This window comes from Myotis brandtii, unplaced genomic scaffold, assembly GCF_000412655.1.
Source record: "Myotis brandtii unplaced genomic scaffold, ASM41265v1 scaffold278, whole genome shotgun sequence".
In the NCBI taxonomy this organism is placed as follows: domain Eukaryota; kingdom Metazoa; phylum Chordata; class Mammalia; order Chiroptera; family Vespertilionidae; genus Myotis; species Myotis brandtii.
Window position 1 is genome coordinate 516,437 of NW_005360594.1, and position 22,700 is coordinate 539,136.

The 22,700-nt window shown below is 48.6% G+C and overlaps 1 protein-coding gene and 1 long non-coding RNA gene across 3 annotated transcripts in view; one reads left to right on the forward strand and one right to left on the reverse strand.

The window, feature by feature from the left end:
• The window catches only part of MGAT5 (mannosyl (alpha-1,6-)-glycoprotein beta-1,6-N-acetyl-glucosaminyltransferase), a 302,502-nt gene that overhangs the window by 245,080 nt on the left and 34,722 nt on the right, over window positions 1-22,700 (forward strand). For both annotated transcript variants that reach the window (XM_005868854.2, XM_005868853.2), the window contains one exon: window positions 17,300-17,449. In XM_005868854.2, the coding sequence (XP_005868916.1) occupies window positions 17,300-17,449 (150 nt within the window). The remainder of the gene's footprint in view (window positions 1-17,299; window positions 17,450-22,700) is intronic.
• LOC106726532 lies at window positions 9,833-14,182 on the reverse strand. Its single transcript, XR_001362600.1, has 2 exons — window positions 14,084-14,182; window positions 9,833-10,170 (listed from the first exon to the last, which is right to left on the reverse strand). It is a non-coding gene; the product is annotated as an uncharacterized LOC106726532 (long non-coding RNA).

Here is a 22,700-nt window from a genome sequence, read left to right on the forward strand (position 1 = left end):
AGCTGCCTCCTGCACACCCCCTACTGGGGATGTGCCCGCAACCAAGGTACATGCCCTTGACCGGAATCGAACCTGGGACCCTTCAGTCCGCAGGCCAATGCTCTATCCACTGAGCCAAACCTATTAGGGCTGTCTGCAACTTCTTCTGTTCAGGGATGGAATGCCACTTGGTCTTCAGTTTGTGGTTGATTGTTGCAACCATATCAGTGAAAAAATGTTGAGCTAGCCCTGCCAATCTGTGGATATTAATTTACCGATAAAATGTACAGTAATGTCAGAATGTTATGTACATTATTATAAAAACATTGAAAATGTTTTATAAGCACACATTTCCATTTTTTTCCTTATACCCCAGGGGATCTTCCTGTGTACCCCCTTTGCGGTCCACTTCAATAGTTGCAGTATGTGAGGATCCAGCAAAACCATGGTGCTCTCCAACAAACCAAACACCAGAAACAAAAGATATATTTCAACTACTTTTCAAAATCAGAAAATACAGAAAGAAATTATTTTCATTATTTCAACATGTATGTTTCTCTTGCTTTCAGAAATGAGATTTTATTTTGAATTACATGACAGGGCACTGTAACCATCTCAGATACGGGCTTCTTGAGTGGCTTTAATCTGCCTCTTTCCATGAATATCTCTTCACGGAGTCCTCTGCCTGCCACTCAGGACAAATTTAAGTCACATGATGTATATTCTTAGTCCCCCTTCAGAAAAAGCTAAGTGAGATCATGGTCACTGATTTTTGCTAACGTAGTCAGAGTTCATAGTTTAAAACATTAAACGATGATATTCTAATTAAATGTCTCTGGTGATGTGGGCCTCTTCCCACCCCTCCACACGGTTTCTTTTCCTGGAGAAAAATCCCTTCTTCAGTATCAGTTACACCAACTCTCACATCTTTGCTGCTCTTTCTCTTTATTTCAGAGCCCAGAGACCTTTGCCTCTAGGATACCTGTTTCATTTAGCAGGTGTTTGTTTATGGAGCATCTCTTGATGGTGTGGACTCATGATCGGAATTGTATGTGACTAGGTCCTTGCCCCCATACCAAAGCTTGGCATCAAGGAGGGGAAGGAGATGCAGCACACCTTCAGGCAGGGTTTAACCCCTAGAGTGCCCGGGAGCACGATCGCGCTCCTCCTGTCTTTCGCCAAAAGTGCCAGGAGCGCTATCAAAGCTTCGAAATGGCGTCCAGTTCTAAGTCTGCTTTTATTAGTGATGATGATATTGCTAAATATGTCAATGTAGTAAAGGTTTCCTTAAGTTTTTGAATATGTAACTTCATTTACTTGCGATTCATAATTTTTTTCCTAAACTGCTGTAAAATCAGCAAAAATGCCTTGGCAATTTTAGCATAGTTCCTAGGATATTGGTTGGCACTCAAAGGGTTAAGAAGGTGGAGACAGTACAGAGGAGGGGATTAGGGTCCATTGGCTGGGGGGGTGGGGGTAAGCTATCAGTGGTCTACCTGAGGAAAGTGAAGAGAGAGATGCCAAGCAGAGTGCTTCAGAGGGGCCTGCCTGCGGTGGTACAGGGCAGGCAGCATTCCTTAGCAGGAGAATCTCCTGAACAAAAATGGAGACCGCAGTTAGCTGACGGGGCATGGGATAGAGAAGAAAGGCTTGACTGGTCCAGAGCACAAGAAGTCCCGAGCAGACTCCTAAGTGTGCACAGCTCTCTAGTTAAGTCACTTACCCGCATCCTCTCAGGGGGTCTTCTGGGCCTCTCTGGAAGAGGAGGTGGTTATTACCTAAGGAATCCAGATGCAGTGGGTGAACCACTTGCCCAAGGGCACAGCCAGCAAGTGGCAGAGCCCAGCCCAAACCCAAATGACCTGACTCCAGGTCCTTCACCCTTTCCCGGGACCTCCCTGGGGAGGGTATAATGAGCGTTGGTTTGGGGCAGAGCATCAGAACTTGCACAGCGCCCAAGAAACGGGAGGGGTGTGGGAGAGAGGTGTTGATTGAGTGGGAGATAGGAGGATAGTGGTTCTCAACCTGTGGGTCGCGAACAATGAAAATACATCCTGCATATCAGATATTTACATTATGATTCATAACAGTAGCAAAATTACAGTTATGAAGTAGCAACGAAAATAATTTTATGGTTGGGGGTCACCACAACATGAGGAACTATGTTAAAGGGTCGCAGCATTAGGAAGGTTGAGAACCACTGAAAGTGTGACAGAGATTAATTTCCAAAATAATGGACACGTGTGCGACCTCAGCTTCACTCTCCCAGTGTATTTTCATGGTTTCCAAACTCCTGCTTCTAAATTAGACACTCTAGCTGCTTCCCCTTTCCAAATATACTCATTTGCAGCATTTTAGATTCAAATATGTGCTAATTAGGCTGATCACTTTTATTTTGCTATCTTGATGTTTTCAAAAAGTCAGGAACGAAGTGAAGAAATTTCCAGAGGCCTACGATTTATTTCAAGGAGAGGGGAAGGGGGTATTTTTAGCTTCCGTCCTAAAATCAATCCTTCACTTAAAACCAGCAGTTAGAGTCCTCTAAAGAGAGTTTGCACTGCTGTGCAGGAGTCAGGCTCAGTCTGTGCGCTGTGGCTTCCTCAGACAGCGCAGGGAGATTACGCCTGGAATTTCCAAGGTTGTTCTTAGTTTGATTGGAACAGGGCAGAAAGGAGCCTGAGAGCGAGCCTTATATTTTAAATGGCCTGGTTTATCACGTTAGGGCCCAGCCTCTCCAACAAAGATGTGTCGATACTTGCTATTCTTAGGGGAGAGATTATGCACATTATGACAAACTGACACATCCATCATCATGAAGTTGTGGGTATTAATGCATATGGCACTAGGCTGGCTGCCTTGGAGAGGAAGTTTAACAAGTGCAGCCCTTATGCTCTAGGGCTGAAAACTAGAAATGCGAAGCAGCCATGTGGAAGGCGGAGGCAACCGGGGCCAGCGGCCAGCCCACCCCCGGCCCCCTCCCCGCCCCGGGGTGGGATTCTCTCGTCACAGGCCCAGTGTTGAGGACAGAGGCCCCTTGGTGAGTGAGGGGTCCACCATGTGAGACACTGCACCCCAGGTCAGTGGGGTACCCTGCTTCTGCCATAACCACGTTCCGAGTGGCACCCGGAGGTACAGTGGAGGTGCAGGGTGTGAATCTGTGTGTCAGACAGTGTGGGAATAGGACCCCTTCCCTTCACTTACAGAGTCTCATTGTTTCTGTGGCCGTGCCTGTGATAATAGGACAGGTTTAATAGTCCCTTATTTTACAGGTAAGAACACAGGAGCTTCGGAACTGCCTGAGGTCCCAGCAGTTAGTTTCAGATAGAATAAAAACCCAGATTGCCTCATTCTTCACCCCGAACTGTACATAAATGTGGACGGGTCCCCAGAAAAGGCCTTATGACTTCAGATCAGCATGGGGCTGGCCTGCCCGCGGAAATGCTTTCACAGGCAGAGACCAGCCCTCCCCTCTTTTACTGTGAATGAGGAGGCAGGCTGGTGACAGGTGACCACCTCTGCCGTCCATTCTGGGAGACGGTGTTTGCACTGAATGCCAACTGCTGGTTGGAGCCACCAAGCACAAGGGCCATCTTTCTGAGGCAGTGCTGTGGACCCTGCACATGAGCATCCAGCACTAAGAGCTCCAGCACAAAGTGACATCTTACTTGGGTTCTGTCATCTTCCTGTGCAGACCCTGCCGTCAGGACTTGGGATGCCACCGGGAGCACAATTGTGGCCTACCTGAATCTCTGTGGCTGTCCTGGTGTCCCCAAAGTGATGCTTTTTATTACTAATTAGGGTTCTAAAGAGAAGAACACCTTCCAATGCTATGGTAGGTTTATTTCATTAATTCTCTGGTAGGAAGTGAGGCACTAAATGAAACTGTTTTCAGTCCCAGACTGCTTGTTGGCGTGTTTCTCCACAGCACAGTTTGACCTGGTCTTGTGTTTTGTATAATTCAGAATCAAATTAATGGAACCAGTCGCACCTTCTCTCCCCCCACTCCCCTACTTCTACAGGGTTCAGGAAGAAGCACTTGCCTGTTCAGTGCCCTGTTGACTACTGTGCTGGTGTGGGTTCCTGGAACTCAGGCTTCCCTTCCTATTCCAGCAGGAGGGAGGGGCTGGCAGGAGGGAAGGGCCAGCAGGAGGGCGGGGTCAGTAGGGGGAGGGTCCAGCAGAAAGGTTGGGCCCCTGGCTGCCTCTCTGGAATGAAGGAAGCAGGCTAGCACCTACCTGTAAATGTGAGCTTTGGCTCCTGTTCAGTCTTTCCTGCCTGTTTCCCAGCAAAATCAGGCTTTCTCCTTTACCCCACCTCCCAGATTTTCACATAGTCGCATGTCAGATATGCCCTTCAGGGCTGCCAGGTGTGATTTTAGAGACAGGTACTATCTTTTTCCCCCCCTGGCTGTAAGGTAATTACATGTGGAAGAGTTAGAAGTGGCAGGAAGGCAATTACTTTTCATCCTGGCATGCGGTGATAACTCAGGAGGATGTGCAGTCTGCAGGTCACTTTGTGTCTTCTTGTATATCTTGCTTCATATGAAAGAAACTTCTGGAAATTAGTAAAAAGTCTTCCTCTGTAAGTGATGCTAAAGGTAAATGGACACTGTTAACATGAATACATGAAGTGCATTGCTCCTGATGGAGTCAATGGCAGATGTAGAGAAGTTAACAATCAAAATCAGACAATGTGATGTTGTTATTTATTACTGAGAGAGACCAGCATAGAAGATATTCTTTATAGAAAAATACATTAAAGTCATTAAAAGGTGTTAATCTATTTTTTGTTTTCACATGGTAATTTTTTTGTTATTGTCATGATAAATGCAATGTTCAGAAAACTCTGCATTTCTTTTCTGACCATAATTATTCATTTCATTTTATGGTTATTACTGAAAGTCATCTTTGACCTAAAGGAGGGGGTGTTAACAATCTCATTTGGGGGTCAAATGCTCCAGGTACTCTCGGCTTTTGGTGGGAGACCGGCCTCAGCTCGCCTCTTTGGGGAACTGAAGGGTGCATAGTTCCAGAGTTGGCCCCATCTGGAGACCAGGGTCTTCTGGTTCTAACACCCTAATAGTCAGTCATTGCCCTCACGGAGGCAGCTCTCTGAAGAGGGGGCAGCTTCAAGTTAACAACCAGGGACAGGTGAGCTGGTGGGAAAGGGGTCGGAGTAGTCAGCAGCAGCCTGTGCCTGCTTTCCTTTGTAGACTAATTTGTCTCCCGCTTGGGAAAGCAGAGAGAAAGCTGCATTGAGTCATACATCAAAATCATGGACTTTGGGGCTCAAGGACCTTCAAACCAACAAGCCCCTCATTTTACAGCTGAGGAACCTGACATTGCAAAAGATGAAGTGGGTTGCCCAGCCTTATCTAGGCAGTTCCAAGAGGGCTAAGGCTTGTACCCAAGCCTTCTGCCTCCCAAACGCTTCTCTCTGAATATCCTTGCTCTGCCTCACCTAAGGAAGAAAAAGACTTCTTCAGACAACCTGAGAAATTCACAGGAGAGAGGAGCTTCCTGCATGGTATCCACCCAGGAGTTTGCAGGTGACAGTGCAGGGTGCACGCCTGGTGTGTGAGGACGAGGAGTTTGCAGGTGACAGCTGCAGGGAGAAGGCCTGGTGTGAGAGGATGAGGAGTTTGCAGGTGCCAGCTGCAGGGTGAAGGCCTGGTGTGAGAGGATGAGGAGTTTGCAGGTGCCAGCTGCAGGGTGAAGGCCTGGTGTGAGAGGATGAGGAGTTTGCAGGTGCCAGCTGCAGGGTGAAGGCCTGGTGTGAGAGGATGAGGAGTTTGCAGGTGCCAGCTGCAGGGTGAAGGCCTGGTGTGAGAGGATGAGGAGTTTGCAGGTGCCAGCTGCAGGGTGAAGGCCTGGTGTGAGAGGATGAGGAGTTTGCAGGTGCCAGCTGCAGGGTGAAGGCCTGGTGTGAGAGGATGAGGAGTTTGCAGGTGCCAGCTGCAGGGTGAAGGCCTGGTGTGAGAGGACGAGGAGTTTGCAGGTGACAGCTGCAGGGTAAAGGCCTGATGTGAGAGGACGAGGAGTTTGCAGGTGACAGCTGCTGGGTGAAGGCCTCGTGTGAGAGGACGAGGAGTTTGCAGGTGAGAGCTGCTGCCAGGTGAATGCCTGGTGTGTGAGGACGAGGAGTTTGCAGGTGACAGCTGCTGGGTGAAGGCCTGGTGTGAGAGGATGAGGAGTTTGCAGGTGACAGCTGCTGGGTAAAGGCCTTGTACATGAGGTTGCTTTCCATCCCTGGGCTTCTGCAAAGTGAGACAACATTGAAGTGGAAATGTTTACCACCTTCTTTTCTTTGGTTTGGACCACGCTCTCCCCTCCAGCTATCTGAATTTTTGCTGCTCAGAAGCATGTGCTTGTGCTGCTTGCCTTTCTGTTTCCCGCTGAATGGTAAAAGGAGTGGCCTCGAGTCCCCTGGCCATGGTCTTGCCACCAGTGTGCTCGGTGAAACGGCAAAAGGCAGCCCTTCCTCGCCTGTAGAACGAGGCTGTCCTCTCCTGCTCTTAGGTAGCAGTTTCCAAAGGAAAGTCAGGGCGTTTTGTTAGTATCCCACCTGGACTATTATTAATGTCTTAATAATTTTAACGCACTTGTCTTTAACATAATTACTTTAGCTATGCACATGGATGTGTTTTTCTAAACCACAAATAAATAGATTTATAGCTATTAAATTTTAAAAAATGTATCCATGTTCCACCTAAAGTCACCTTGTATATGTAACCATGAAATTGAAAGAGTGAGACTCCATTGAAATCATGCAAGAAACAACTTTTTCTCCCTTGAACTGTAGTTATTCTTTCCTGCCACTTGATACAAGTTCGGGCAGGTCCTGTAACTCACAAATAATAGAAAACCCTTCTGTGACTTTTTGTTCCAAGAGCAATCCAGCTGCAATAGTTAAAGTGTCCACTCCAGTTTCATGGAACTACAATTCCGTTTAATAGTGAAAACAACATAATTTCAAGGTCAGCTCCACCATCCACTTCTAAGTGCTGCTTGCCTGCGGAGCCTGGAGTGGAGGTGGGCCCCCAGCCTGCAGATCGTCATCTCCCCCTCGCTGATGTCTTTCCATCCCTCAGACCAGCTGTTTATAGTCCTTCCACAGACACAGGGAAGAAGGTGGGCCAAGCGGTGGGAAGGTTCTTGTAGGAATAGAATTGGCATCATCTAGGACTAGTGCTTCGTGGGTGGGTGGCTGACACTGAGCCTGTCCTCTGGCGGGACTGCTGCGGGTCTTTAGGTCCCCCTCCTCCATGGACCACTCACCTGCAGTGGTTTGTTCCCTTATCACAGGCAGTGCCACCTCAGGCTGGCGGCCTGGCTCCCTCTGCAGGCTGGTCTCCTCAGCCACACTCTGGTGGTCCTCCCAGCAGGACCCAGTTGGGCCTTGTGCAGCCCACACCTGCACCAAGGAAACAAGCGCCCATTCCTTTGAGGAACTCTGGGAGCTCTGCCTACCTGGGAACAGGCCCTGCTTTCGGCTCCTTCCACAGGGCATTTTCCCACCCCAGTCTCCAGCCATAGGTATTTCAAGTCTTGAGTCTGAGCCAATCTGCATGCCCCAGCAATTAGCAGGGAGGCAGGTGAAGCTCCCCAAGTGATCCTGGAGGCCCTTCTTACCTGGTTAGGTGGATAAGGGAAGCCAGCCAGCAGCTCCCCGAGGATGGCCTTCCTCCTCCCTTCTGGAGGGCTGGGAGGGGCTGGCTGCTCACTTTGGAGGGTACTGGGTACCCGTTGTTTGGTTGCTTCCTCTGGGGCCTCCCGTTAATTGGTGGGAGATGCCCATGTTCATGCCCATTCTGCCCTCCACCGTATGACCATGATGCTCTGCTGAGGCGGCGCTCCCAGTCCTCCCCTGGAGACCCACGGGATGGCCCTGAGGAGTGACCTTTGCCTTTAGATAGCATCTGATTGGCAGGCACTGGCCAAAGCTCATCGGGATATCACCTCCACTTTTTCAGGTAGGGATGAGACAGACTCACAGGTTACGTCCATTCAGTCCACAATTCACCGACCCCAGGGACTGTATAAAAAAAAAAGCAACTTCAGTTTTGCCAAGGCAGCTTGTAGGTTCCATTGTGACACCTTTCTGTTTGTCACTGAATAGTCTGTTTTCTGTGATTACTACCCAGATGGGCCTGGTATCAAAGCCCCCGAAGGGGCTGGTGGCACATTTGGGCTGCAGTGGCCTCTTGTCAATCCTCAGTCTGTCTTCTGAGCGCAGTAGCAGAGCTGACGGGCTTTGTCGCTGCAGGCCCGCGGCCAGAGCAGAGGAAGCGGCATCTTTCTCCATAACTGGCTGCATTTGCATTGGGGGTGAGCAGGGTGGGGGAGAGAAGCCAGCTTTACAAGTTGAAGACCTTCTGCCCTTCTCAAAGCAGAAAAGAGGTCATGTCAAATGGCATCTTGTCTTCACAGACCGGCTGACGGGTCCCCGGGGTCCTTTCAGAGGCATTCGTTAAGTAGCAGAAAGCTCTGCTGCTAAGGCAGAGAAAAGCAGAACCTGGAAGTGCTGGGGAGACGGAGATGCACTCACTCACCAGCCAGTTCACAGGGGAGATCTGGAGGGAGCGTGGGCACTTGTGTAAGTTGGTCGGGGACTCATTTCTAACTTGTCCCATTTTATGGTTTGGGGACAACGTTGCCACCGTATATTTTGAAGGAAGTATATAGGTAAGCATCTTTTACATATATTTTTTTTCCCCAATTCTAGCCCAGCATGTATAAAAGGTGTCTAATATAACTAAGAAGTTATATTATTCCTCATTTATAAATCCATCAAGTTACAAAATAGGGCTGATTGCTCTTTCTGCATTACCCACTCAGTCTCAGAGGTCTCCCAGTTTCTTTCTTTAGGCCAGAGGCCATGATTCTCACCTAACCAGATAATAAAGAATAATAAGCAACATGCTTGTGCATATTATTCCCTTTCACTTGCTTCCCATCCATTTTTTGTTCTCCTCCTAAAGCTCAAAGGTGGGTAGGTTCTAGAACCACTCATTCATACCACACTTACGCAGCCTGTCCACCCACTGCCACAGACGAGTTGTCATTATTAAGTGTGGAGCTCAGTCCAGCAAAAGGAAGCAGATTCCCTTATTTTTATTGCCCATGGACCCATTGGAGACAAAAGAGTGAGGTTCTCATAATATTCCCACTGCAGTTATTGAGCCCTGGAGAGAGAAGGGTTTGGGGAGGAGGGGTTAGAAGTGGCCAGGTTTCGAGGATGTTAGCTTCTTGGAGTCTTCTAAATCCCTAGGAGCCTCAATGGGACACAACAAAGACCAGCCCCCCCCCACCACACACACACACACACACACACACACACACACACACACCTTTACCTTGGGAGGTTGCTTGGAAATAAAAGAGCCAAGGACTGCAAAGACTTGAAATTATTCCATAATGTAAATGGTTCCTGCGTCACTGCTGAAGTTCACAGATTTGCATTTAGAACTGTATTTCTCATCTCGGAATAGAAGACTTTCCCATCCTTTCTGAAGTGTATGCAGCCTCCAGGAGCAGACAGATGAGGATGGTTCCCTTTTTACTCCCTTTTCCCCTCCCTCCCTCCCTTCCTGAAACCTCTCCACTCCTAAGAGAGAACCTTTGACTTGGTGACTATGTTAAAAGGAAGTTGAATCGACGATGAATATAATATAATATTATAATATTAATTAGGAGTTTACTTGAGCAAATATCAATTCCGGTCAGTTGGCACCAAACTGGAAATGGTTAGGAACCAGGAATAGACTTACAGAAAAGTGCAGAAGCAAAGAAAGTATTACCAGCATTGAGGTTCTTGGGTTCCCCAAGATAGAAATCAAGAGGAAACCCCAGAGAAATATCCAGACAGATTTTATTAAGCTTGTGTTCGAGTACAAGGGAGGCAGCACTGAGGAAAGGAAGGGCCTCTGAACTGGCTCCTACTTTGCTTGGCTGTTTTACAAGCTGGGGACAAAGTGGGCTTGCGTCTAAAGGCAGGCTGTTTTTAAAAGGCGGGCTTGTGGAATTTTCCATTTCAGAGTCAGGTGACTTCCTTTTCCAGCTGTGTTGCCTGGTAACTTCTTCTCACCTCTGTGTGAGCAAGATGGAGGTGTGCTCACTACCACCAGCCCAGGAGGGTCCGATAGCCATCAAACCTTGATAACTACATGTGGGGGTCAGTAGTTTTCAACATCTGCAAGGAAGCAGGCAGTTAGCAGGGAGATAAAATCAGCCACCTCAGTGTTTTGAGTAGGGAGTGGAAGGGTGGTGACTTCTTGCAACCAGCTTATCTGGCTTTCTTTCTGGCCACCTGGTCTTCACTGGCTTCCTGGCCACTTGGTGTTTTTCCATTCCCAGGCCCAGGTCCCTCTGCTGTCCCATAAGGAGATTATTTGACTGACTATAACTTAAAGACTAGTTGGCTCTTTTGATTTTGTAGCTTGAGGCATGCACACAGCAGAGGACATTAGCAGCTAACTTCACCTGGCCAAGCCGGGGAATGCCAACTTATAAAGGAAGGAAGAAAGAAGGGCATACATGGTGGAGACAGTGGCTGGCCAGTGCAGGAGAGGTTTGGGAGTGGGGAATAAGTGGAGGTAGAGGAGAAGAGGGAACAGAGTTGACTCTTGAACAACACAGGTTTGAACTGCGGGTGTCCACTTACACGTGAGCTTTATTCAATAAATACCTGTAATTTTTTTTAATCCTCACCCAAGGATATATTTTACTGATTTTAGAGAGAGGAGGAGAAAGAGAAACATCAATGTGTGGAGAAACATCTATCCATTGCTTCCCGTACACACCCCCACACAGGATCAAACCCGCAACCTAGGTCTGTGCCCTGACCGGGAATCAAACCGGCAGCCTTTCGGTGCATGGGACAGCTCTCCAACCAACTGAGCCACACTAGCCAGGGCACCTGTACTGTTTTTGATCCATATTTGGGAGTCATGGATGCAGAGGGCTGACTATGCATTGTCCCGCACCATTTTATAGGGAACTTGTGCATCCTTGGATTTTGGTGTCTGCGTGGGTCCTGGAACCAATCCCCCACAGATACCTAGGGGCAGCTAACTTTCTGGGGAGTCAAAAGTTATACGCAGATTTTTCCTGCGCAGGGGGTGGGCACCTCTAACCTCTGCGTTGTTCAGGGGTCACCTGTAGTAGGAGATAAAGCTGGAGAGCTTCTAGAAGCCCAGGTCATGCAGGACGTGCACAGCTGCGTCGATGGTCTTTCAGTGCCATGAGGAGCCTTTGAAGACTTCCTAGGGGGGAACTGAATCTTCAGTTTGGGGAACTAGTGGCACTGAGGAGGGTGGGGTGAAGGGGTGAGAACCCAGAATCAGTGTCTTAGCCCAGGGCCGTTAGGAAGCAGGCCCCGAGGCAAAGAGTCAAACATGACTAGTTATTAGAGCAGGAGGTGCAAGGCCAGGCAGTAAGGCTGAAGGAAAAGGGAAGGGACCAGGAGAAGTGCACGATAATGTGAAAGAGCGTGTGACCATGCTGGGCCTGCTCACAGGACCCCCGCGGACACAGCGTGGGCACTGGGCCCTCTGGACCCCCTGGCTCGGCTGTAGCAGAGAGTAAAGAGGGCACTCTTATTTCCCTGCTCCTTTCTGTTTCTTGCTTCATTGGCGCTGGTTCACCTCAGAAAGATCTAGAGCCCCTGTACTTCTGGGGTGCTCTTTAGGAATGGGACCCCATTTCCCCATCCCATGGAGTAGCTTCTTCCCAGCCTGCAGTGGAGGGCAGCCCGGCTTGTGTGACACCATGTGAGAAGGAGAAAGAAGAGCAGGCAGTCGGGGAATGAGACGGTTCAGACATTGTGCTACCATTCAGACAAGGAGCTCTGCTCAGAGAGATGACAGCTGTTCAAGCAGAACAGGCCAGGACAGACGCCCAGAGAGAATGAAGGAGGCTGGTTGTAGAGAAAGATTTACAAGATCTTCACTCACTGGAGTGGACAGGCCAAACCCAGTCTTTCAAGTAGTTACTAGTACATCACAGCAGTAGATCGTAAAGAGCTTCTGTGGCTAGGTTGGGGCAAGGCATACTCGATGGCGTTGTGTTTCTTCAAACATGATTCATCCTTATATGTTTGTAAAACCAGGGAGTGGACCAGCTTCTGTATGTGTGGGGGGAAATGTGGAAGCTACTACTTTAAAAATGATTTAAAGTTTACGATGGTCAGAATAAAGGATTAGACTAAAGAATTCGATCACAAGTGTCAGGACTCTTCCTGCCGAAATGACAAAACCCAGTTTTACTAGCAGGGGCCTGAGTGGGGTGAGCGGCCTCTGAGCTGCCTCTGAGAACCCAGGGGAGAGCAGGAGCGCAGCGGGATTGAGGAGTAACCGGAACTGTGGACCAAGGCCTGCCAGGACGCAAGCTCCCTCACCTTTGGCCTTGTCTGTGTAAGGCAGTGGTTCTCAACCTTCTGGCCCTTTAAGTACAGTTCCTCATGTGACCCAACCATAAAATTATTTTCGTTGCTACTTCATAACTGTAATGTTGCTACTGTTATGAATCGTAATGTAAATATCTGATATGCAGGATAGTCTTAGGCGACCCCTGAGAAAGGGTCGTTCGACCGCCAAAGGGATCGCGACCCACAGGTTGAGAACCGCTGGTGTAAGGACGTTCGTTTTCTTTGACTCTAGCCCGCCCCACGCAGCAGGACCCAGCGGGTTCATTCAGCAGCCAGGTTCGGAGCTCACTGCTTTGTCCCTGCGGAAGGATTGCTCTTCCACACCCATCCAGCTCTTCCTGGAGAGGCTGCCCACCGGCTTGCACGCACCAGGTGCTCTCCACGGACCAGCCAACTCTGGGCAGGGCTGCAGACTTAGTACCATTTTTAAATAACAGGTCACAAGGTGCCATGTGGAGGAGGGGAAATGTGGGTCCAGGATGTGTGTGTCTGCAGTGGGGAGCAAGGTGGTTGCTGGAGAGAAAACTGCATAGTATCCACTGCAACCAAAAGCTGAGAATACTGCCATGTGCCAAAAATCATTCCTGCACCCCTAACTCCCCAGCAAGAGCGAAGGTCCTCCACTTCTGCCCTTTCCCTTCCCGCTGCTGCAGAATCGCATGCTTGTTGTGTTAGATGGAATCGTTTTTCCAGAAGCTCTCTGTTCAGGCTCAGAAAAATCTCACTACCAGCTCCGCAGACGGCCCTGCCCACAGCTGTATCCCAGCAGCTGAGATTCCCTGCAAACCCCGCTCTCTTTCCCTCGCAGCTAGGTGGACTCAAATTTTAATCTGTTCGGTCGGTTGTTTTTGATGGGAATTTAAATTGAACTGGAGACTGAGAGCATGATGGGGCGGCTAGCTGCTGAGCTGGGACCTTCTGGAGCCATTTCTCACGGCCCGAGACGGGGGTGGCGTGCTGAGCTGTCATACGCAGTGCCAGACCCCCGTGTCTCAGCAAATTTGTAGGTAATCTTCCTTGACCTTGGTCTTTTATGTCAGGGCGGGAAGGCTTTCTAGTCTTAGATCAACAAGACACCTGCTTCCATAAGGGAGGGGAGGGTGTGCTGCCCTCCCCCTGGACCCGCACCTTCCACTTTTGGCCTTCCCGTGGGAAGGGCAGGCAAGGCCATGCTTAATAAGAAACCTGAGCACCCGTTTCTTAAACACAAAAGATAGCAGTGTCCCTTAAAGAGAGACATGAGGGGACCCTCGAACGTCTCCGTGGCAGGAGCTGAGCCTGCCATGTGGTGGCAAAGGAGCAGGCTTTGAAGTGATACATATTACTTTCTGTTCTTGATTGCATATATTTTTTTATTGTTCTCTCTTATTGTGAAATGTATTAACTATAGCAAAAATACCCACCACCCAGATTTGCAGATGTTCATATTTTTGCAGTATTTTTCTTTAACAGAGGAATGTGATCTATTACAAATACCATTAAAGCTCCGTCTACCTCTCCAAACTCTCCCTCCCTCCCTCCTCAGTAATTACTATCCAATGTTGGGATCTGTCATCCCCTTGCCTGGTTTTGTAATGTCTATATTAAAAATATTGTCCATAAACACTACATTGAATAGTATTGCTTGGCATTTAGCCATACAAATACTTTTGCAGTCAGTCCCAGTGCTGTTGCTTACTTGTGGGAACCATGGACGAGTTGTGCCACCTTGAGCCACACAGAGATGTGTAAAGATGCTGGTTGTATAAATCTTGGCACAGTCCAGGTGAGCGAGGATCAAGAACTAAAGAGAAAGAGACAACTTTGATATTATGGCGTCAGCATTTGCAGTGCTTGGTGGCTGATTTGATGTGTGGAATGACAGGTGATTCTCGTGCCGTGTGGGTAGCTGCCTGGGAGAGTAATGTCAGTCTGAGACCGGGAGCGTGGTGGGGCAGTGATGCCGCCCTGGGACAGTGGCTGTGATGGAGTCCCTTTTCTACCTGTGGGCTTGGAAGTGTCTGCAGCTCACTCAGGTTCCGGAGGCAGCTGGGTTTGGGGACCTGAAGTTCAGGCAGCCATTCTGAACTGGAGATTCCTTTTTAGGTTCCTTTAGCCTCCAGTGAACGTGAACATTGCGGGGCGGGTGGCAGGCGTGGAGGGGGTTGCTCAGTGTGGATGGCTCCCACATCACCTTTACCTGGAATCCATAACATGGTTCACGCTTGCCAGTTTCTACAGAACTCTGATAGGTGGCAAAAGGAGATCTGGTGGGATCACCCAGTGGCCAATCAATTTCAAAGATTAGAGTTATGTTTGAAACATCTTTTTCCTTCTGATAACCTATGTGACTTCCTTGATCATGAAATTACATGCCTTAGTGTTAATAAGCTTGTAAACTTTATTAGCTCCTGCATTGCTTCTTGTATTTGCCTGAACTTGTCCCCTTGTTGCACTTCGAGGAGCCCTGGGGTTTCTGGCATACCTGGTGTCCTAGCATTCCCTTCCCTCCCTTCCCAGGTGTGTTTTATTGTTCTCTTATCTTAGAATCCTAGTCTTGAGTCTGTCTGCAGCAAGTGTTTCTCGAACCCAGGACAGGAGCCAGGGGACCACTCACGTGCTCCTTGTCACTCACTGCCGACCTGGTTCAGGGCCTTTGCTTCACCTTCGCTAGTTAACAGCTGGTTTTGACGTGGAAATGTCTCCTTTTGCTTGAAGGAAAGATGCCTGCTCCTGCCCCTACCCCTACCCCTACCCTGATCCCTGCCCAGTAAAATGGCCTGGCAGGCCTCCTTCTGGATGATAGGAATGGACCCAGTAGAGTGAGGTGGGGAGTTTGGGCAGCTGCTGTCACTGTAAAGGTCCAGAAAGACCTGGAAAATTGAGGGCAGGGAGCCACTGTGGATGGGACGAGACCCAGCTCTGGGTTTTCTCTCTCCTGTCTCTGCTTTCTTTCCTCTCTCCTGTCTCTCTTCATCTCCCATCTTCCTCCTTTCTGTTTTCCTCTTCCTCTTCTTCCTCCTCCTTCCCCCTCCTCCTCTGCCCAGCCCTCCCCCGCCTCTCTTTATCACTGTTGCTGGGTGATATCTAAGGCTCAGTCACTCTCTTTCTCCCTCTTTCCTCCGTTCTCTCAGCTCTTCCCCCCAAAACTGGCAGCTGGCCTATAACTGTATCTGAACTTAACCTCTGGTCTGTAGTTGCCCCGACTCCAACACTAAATGACCTTCTTGCTCGAAAGCCCAGGGCCATCTGGCGGTAATCTCTCTGTGAACAGGATTCAGCTCCCGAGAGAGGGCCGTTGGCTCAGCTCCTCTTCCTGAGCTGGACACACTGTCCCGGCTGCTGGCCAGCGAGGAATGGGTCGTCCCCCACCCCCAACCCCGGGCCAGTTGCAGCCTGAGCCAGTCAGCAGTGGCAGGGGTGAGGATGGAGATGGAGTCCCTGAGAAGGGGTTTGTGAGGGTACAACTAGCCCAAGAGCTATGTCAGAGAACCCCTCAAATGAACTTACATTACACCAGAGTGGTGACCCTAAATTTGGCTCAAGCTCTGGAGGGGAAGTCACTATTTATAAACTGTTTGCCGTCACTTCTGCACTAATTCAAGGGCATACATCTCTGGAGTAATGGATTTACCATCTCCCAGCCACACCAAACGCACATGAAATTAAGCTTTCAGTCACAGTGTTCGTTGTATTCACACGTTAGGGTGCAGAGATGGGCTTGGCTAACTCCGAACAGTCCGCCTGGAGAACATGACCTATGCTTTTCGGTCATGAAGACTTTAATAGTGATTTGAAACATGTACCCCCAAAGTTGTGAGTCCTTTGTAATAATTGTCACCAGGACAGTGAATGGCAGAGGGCAGACCCTGCACCCCGCTCCTGATGTGCTCCCCATGTCGTTGGAATGAGGACCCAACCTCCGTCCTCTGTGTTCGCCCGTCCTCTGCGCTCTGCGTGCTGCGCTCCCATTCACACACCTATGTTCCCTGCCATCCTAAGTCACAAAACTGGCAATGACTGCATTTTCCTGGAGTGTCTGAGGACAGGCTCAGACACGGAAACCATGTCCCACTCCCATACAACTGGAAAGCATTACAGAGCTGAATCTTTCAAATTACAGAAAAAGAAAAGCAGCCCACAAGCCCAGCTTATGCAACTTAGTCCCACAGAAACGTGCGGAGGAGGGAAGTGTGCTTGCTTCTGCTTTGCAGGTGGTTTTGATTCTGACAATGCGCCTCAAAATTCAGTCCAGGAAAGAGGTTTTGTTTTGCTGCTAATAAAAGTAAAACTACTCTCAGATGTTTAGGGCTCATCAGGGTTTACACTTAGTCTGTTTTTCACTTTTGCCTACCTGGATAGTCTTCTCTCTCCAGCGGCCAAGTCAATCACCGTGGATTCTGGGAAACTCTCTCCTCATGATGCAAATTAGGTGGGATCCTGTTCCGACAAGAAGAGTTAAGCATCACTAGAAACATTGGCAGGAGCTGGGGATTGTTTGTGCTCCTCGGGGACAGCTTAGTGTCTCCGGATAAATAAATATTCAAGTCCAACCTTGCCTTCCCCAATCTCCTCGCCCATAGGCAGACCAGCCGGAAGCAAAGTGTTGGGTCTCTTGGTAATTTACCAAGCAAGGATGATACCCCCAAACATTTGGCCTTGAGCTAGCATTGGTATTCAATAATAGGTCACTATATAATACTTTCTTCTTGCAAAATTGTACAGTTTGTCATATGACCATTTTTACCCTCAAAATCCAGTCAAATTACTTTTGAAAGAAATTTTAGGAGTTGGACTGCAATGTTTTTGCAGCATTTGTGTTAGGAACTCCCATGCCTGTGGCCCCAGCTTTGAGACAGGTGCTATAAGGATGGAAAGACATGAGGAATGCCTTTCTCTTGTGTCTCCTCTACAGAATAAGAAGATCTACCTGGACATTATTCACACATACATGGAAGTGCATGCTACCGTTTATGGCTCCAGCACGAAGAATATTCCCAGTTATGTGAAAAACCACGGAATCCTCAGTGGGCGGGACCTGCAGTTTCTTCTCCGAGAAACCAAGGTGAGTTTTTGGTGGTTTGGTAAAAATACATCAGCGATGTTTTCAGGTTTGTTTCTGCTGGTGTTGAAAATGGGATCGGAATCTCTCTCATGCTTTCTTTTCAAAGCTACAGTAGTTCTTTAGGTTATTTCAGGGCAGTGAAAAGTCAGTGAATTGTGGAAGGAGGTTCCCACAGTGTAAAACTTGCTCACTGAGGACCTGCTCTGGACCAGGTATCCCGTGAGGGGCCAGGGTCGGGGGCCAGACTTTCAGATGGGGCAGTGGCTTTCCCAACAAGCCTGGGTGCTTAACTGCCCCACCTCCCCATCACCACTGTTCACAGAATTGGTCCCCCAGCCAGCTTTTGCTCTCATGTCCTCACTTGGGCTGCACACTGAAGGAGTTCAGACAAGGGAAATGCCTCTTCAGGCTCAAGGAGTGGGGAAGGCATCCTGAGAGATGTAAGAGATGAGAAACGGAGGGGTGTGGGTGCTCCTGGCCTGGGAACAGACAGCAGTGAGAGCCAGGTGGAGATAACACATTCAGGCGAGAGTGGAGTCCAACCCGGCTAGTCTAACTAGTGTTGGGAAGTAGTAGAAGATGAACTCTGATAAGGGGCAAAGGGGCTGGCTGGTTGTCAGGGACAGAGACAGGGTTCAGAACACATGGTGCAGGGAGCCGGGGAGCCCTGGATGGATGATGAATATGTTGTTTTAACAATGTGGGAGGTCTCTCCCAGTGTCTGTAACTCTGCCATGAGGTACCAAATGAAATCAAGGGACTTACGAATAGACCAGAGTTTGGTTTCAAAGGGTTGGTAGTGTATTAGGTGAGCTCTCATGTTTACAGATGCTGACTGAGCAGTTCTGTGGGCCAGGCACTGTGCGAGGGGTGCAGGGTGAGGGAAACAAGCAGACCCTTGCTCAGTGTTTCCTAAAGGATGAGCAGCTCATTGTCATGGTGAATTTTTTGGCTCTGACCCTGACGGAATGTGTTTTCATCCTCAGGGTAGGGGAGGGAGGCTGAGTGGATGAACCTCTGTGGCCTAATAGGGTTTTATACTCACTGTGGGATACTTTGATTTTGGAAAGTATTTTCACATGTGCTGTCCTGTGTAATCCTCACAACTGCCCCCAGAGGTAGGCAGGGCAGGTACTATTGTTAACTTTATTCTCAATAGGAGGAAGCAGACCAGAGAGCTGGGCTTGCCCACAGTCTCTGAGGTCATCTGGAAGGTGGCGGTAAAGGGTGACTTTTTTATTGTAAATTAAAGCTCTTCTGGCCTTTGACACACCATCCTCACGAATAAGCACTGAAACATTTAATGGATGCTCTCCAGACAAAGAACTGCCTCTGTTTCTGCATATGTAAATGCGTCTGACCATTTCTACCTCCAAGCCATTGTGCAATGCCATGCATGACTAAACTAGCTTGATAAGTCATTTATGTCCTTGGCTGAAGGTGTGGTTGTCTTAATGGGGACTTTCTTTCCTTATAAGGTCACCTTAGTCCGAAGCCTGGCAGCCGGGAAGGCACTGTGTCCCCAGCTCGCACTGTGTGCTTCCCATTCACCTGCTGTCCCGGGCGGTGTCTTAGAATCATTGGAATATGTGGGTCCTTTGGTGGCAATGCTGTTTTGCCATTTGCCTCATTTTACTTTTCCCCACGTAGATTGTGGGAAAAGCTCAGGCTCCTTTCAAATTACCTTTGGCAGCACTGGTTTTCAGCAGTGTGGCGTTGCCGTCTCATACACTTCTCTTAGCCCAGCCTCGTGAATGTCTTCCTCTGCCTTGCAAATTTCAAAGGAGCTCTTATTACCTACCATCCATTTACCTGTTCGGAAATGAGAAATAGGCTGGGGCTGAGGCCCCCTCTATCCAGGGAAGGGAAGGGCTGAGGCCTGGAAGTCCCAGGCCACCCCACCAGCGATTGCCTGCCAACCAAAGGGCTGCGGCTTCAATGTTGAGTGTGAGGGGTGTATATTTAACCTTGAAAAATTGTTCCTTCAGAGGATGTCACTGGTCCCATTTTGTACTGCCTGTTCAGCTATCTAGAATATACTAACGTATTTCGAGTAGAATTATGGCTAAAACAGTGGGCAAATATGATGGAAATGAGGCAGTGTACTGCCAAGACCCCCCGCCCCAACCCCTTACTCCAGAACACAGCAGCAGGCACTGAAATGAATGAACCTTAAGCTCTGAAATAATGACACTGAAGATCAGTCAGGCTTTGCATATATAACCCTCTCTGCCTCTTACTCCTTTCTGTGTGTCTCTGAGCAATTTAAAGGCAATTTATTACAACCCGCATGGAAGCGAGACTGGAGATGCAGAGGAGCAAATGCATGCGGGATGAGTGGCTTTTAGGCTCCTTTGCAGGAGAGAGGAGCGAGCCTGGCGCTCCTCGAGGTTTAGAGACAGACCGAAATGATTGATGCCTAACCAGCTTCTGACTCATTCTTTTTCTTTATGAGCCATCTTCGAATCTGCACCAAGCTCAGAAACTGTCTGCTCAGCAGAATTTGGTCCCGGCCTGCCATTAGGGCCAGGTGTCATTAGCAGGCGCCAGCTGCAGGGCGCCCGCAAAGACGGGAGGAATTCGGTGGCACCGACATCAGGCTGAGAGAGCTGGGAAGTCCTGGACTTCTAATAGGCATATACATTTGGAGGGAGTCATTGTTTATCAGAGGAGCAGACACGTCATGGATCCTGCGGACTCCAGGAGTGCAGGTTAAGCCAGAAAATCCACACATTTTCACTTTGGTTTAAGTCCCCATCTCTTTTCATGTGATTTCTTCCTAATTTTAACCTCTTCATGCCCATTCCCCCTGGTCTCCCCATGGAAGCTCCTTGCAGAATGGGTGTTTCTCGTCCTACACTGGATGGAGGAGCATTTAGAGGGAGCCAGAACACGTATCTCCCTTTCTTTTCATTTTTTAAATTATATTTTATTTTTATTGACAGTATTACAGATATCTCCCCCCCCCTTTGCCCACCTCCACCCAGAACCCACCCTTCCTTCCCTCTGACCCTAACCACATGGTTGTCTGTGTCTCTAGCAGCAGTTCTCAACCTGTGGGTTGCGAACAATGAAAATACATCCTGCATATCAGATATTTACATTAGGATTCATAACAGTAGCAAAATTACAGTTATGAAGTAGCAACGAAAATAATTTTATGGTTGGGGGTCACCACAACGTGAGGAACTGTATTAAAGGGTTGCAGCATTAGGAAGGTTGAGAACCACTGTCTGGGTTATGCATGTATCTTCTTCGGCTAATCCCTTCACCTTCTTTCATCCTATCCGCCCCACCTTCTCCCCTCTGACTTCTGTCAGTTTGTTCCACGTGTACGTTCCTCTGTTTCTATTTTGTTTGTCAGTTTATTTTGTTCATTAGATTCCACATGTAAGTGCTATCATATGGTATCTATCATTCTCTGCCTGGCTTATTTCACTTAGCATAATATTCTCCAGGTCCGTCCAAGCTCAAGTACCTCTCTTTCTACAGCAAAAGTTTGAGAACCAATTCTGGCTGTGGGAAACCAGGCAGAAGCCACTGCTACTCGCGCTGTTGCTGCACCTCCTCTCCCTCCAAACCTCTGCTCACTCCCCTCTAACCCCGGTGGGTCACAGTTTCCGTGTCCTCACCATGTCAGCTGACAGCTTACCTGCGGGGCTCACCTAGAAGCTTGGGCAGGGTTGGAAGATACTGTCCCTCTCCCATCCCATCCTCCTGTCTGACACTCCCCCTGGCCACCAATCAACCATGGCTCTTCCCTGGAGCTTGGAGTCCTCTGAGCTGGTACCATTGGAACGCATCTTAACCCCTAGAGTGCCGGGGAGCGCGATCACGCTCCTCCTGTCTTTCGCCAAAAGTGCTGGGAGCGCTATCACGCTCCTCTTGCAGTGTCCAGTTCTAAGTCTGCTTTTATTAGTGATGATGCTATTGCTAAATATGTCAATTCTTGCTGTGAAGATGATGATATTGTGGAAGATATTGAATATGTAACTTCATTTACTTGCAATTCATAATTTTTTTCCTAAACTGCTGTAAAATCAGCAAAAAAGCCTTGGCAATTTTAGCATAGTTCCTAGGATATTGGTTGGCACTCAAAGGGTTAATGTGCCTTTCTCAGAAACCCAGGACTGAAACAGCCACCGCTGAGGAACCCAACCCCTGTGGCTCATGTGGCAAAGGGCTTTGCTTGTCCTGTTTGCAGGTAGTTCTCATGCCTAGAATCGTGCCTGGCTTGTAAAAGGCCTTCAGATCATTAAGAATGAAGGAAGAAGTCAAGATGAAATCTGTTTGCCATCTGGGATCTTGTGGTCATGCCCTCTAGGAGTGACTTCTTGCTTTTCTCATGAATCACTCACCTGGGTCTCCAGGATCTCCCCAGCAGGGGCACTTTCCTTCTGATGCCCTGACCTGCCCCTCATGGCCCTGGGAGAGCGCCCACGAGCTTACTTACTAACGGAGCAGTCCGCCCTCCAGTTCTAGTTCAGATGCGGACACACTCGCCCTCAAGCAAGCAGTTTTCATCCTAGTGACCAGCACCTACGTTATTCTTGTTCCAACTCGATGGAAAGAAGTTGCACACATATATTCCTCTCTCTCCCCTCCCACATATGTGTGTAGAATGAAGAGTGTGTAGAGATATGATTCAGTGACCTCTCTGACTTCCAGAACAAAAGCATATCCCCACATCCAAATACATGAGACATCCAGCATCTCCTCGCAGACACACTTGATTGCTGGAAAAAGCTAACCTGTTAGTATGTATTCCTTTGCTCATTTCTCTGCCAAATGAATACTAAGAACTGGATATGTTCCAGGAATTACTTTAGGCACTTTTGATACAGAGATGACTAAGGCTGTTTTGCCCACAACAAATATACAGGTGTTGGGGAGGAGACACACAGGGAACTATAAAAGGTGGAAAAGTACACAGGTAGGAGTAGAAATAATATAAAATAGTGATACCACAATAAACCTTCCTGTGGTGCTGTGAGCAGGGTCAGCCATTCAGTTTTGTAAAGTGTTGCCCTGTGACTGGTGAAGCCGATGAAACACGGGGTGAGGCTGCTGTGGAGGACAGAGTCCATCTCAGTCACTTTTCACGCACTTAGCATATTCATTTCATCCCGGTGCCCACGATGGCAGGGTTTTACTACAATAACAGCCATTTTCTCTAATCCTTACCTGTGCTAAGCTCTTCCGGGAGTCATCTCTTTGTCTCAAGAGTCCTCTGATCTGGGTACCACTGGAA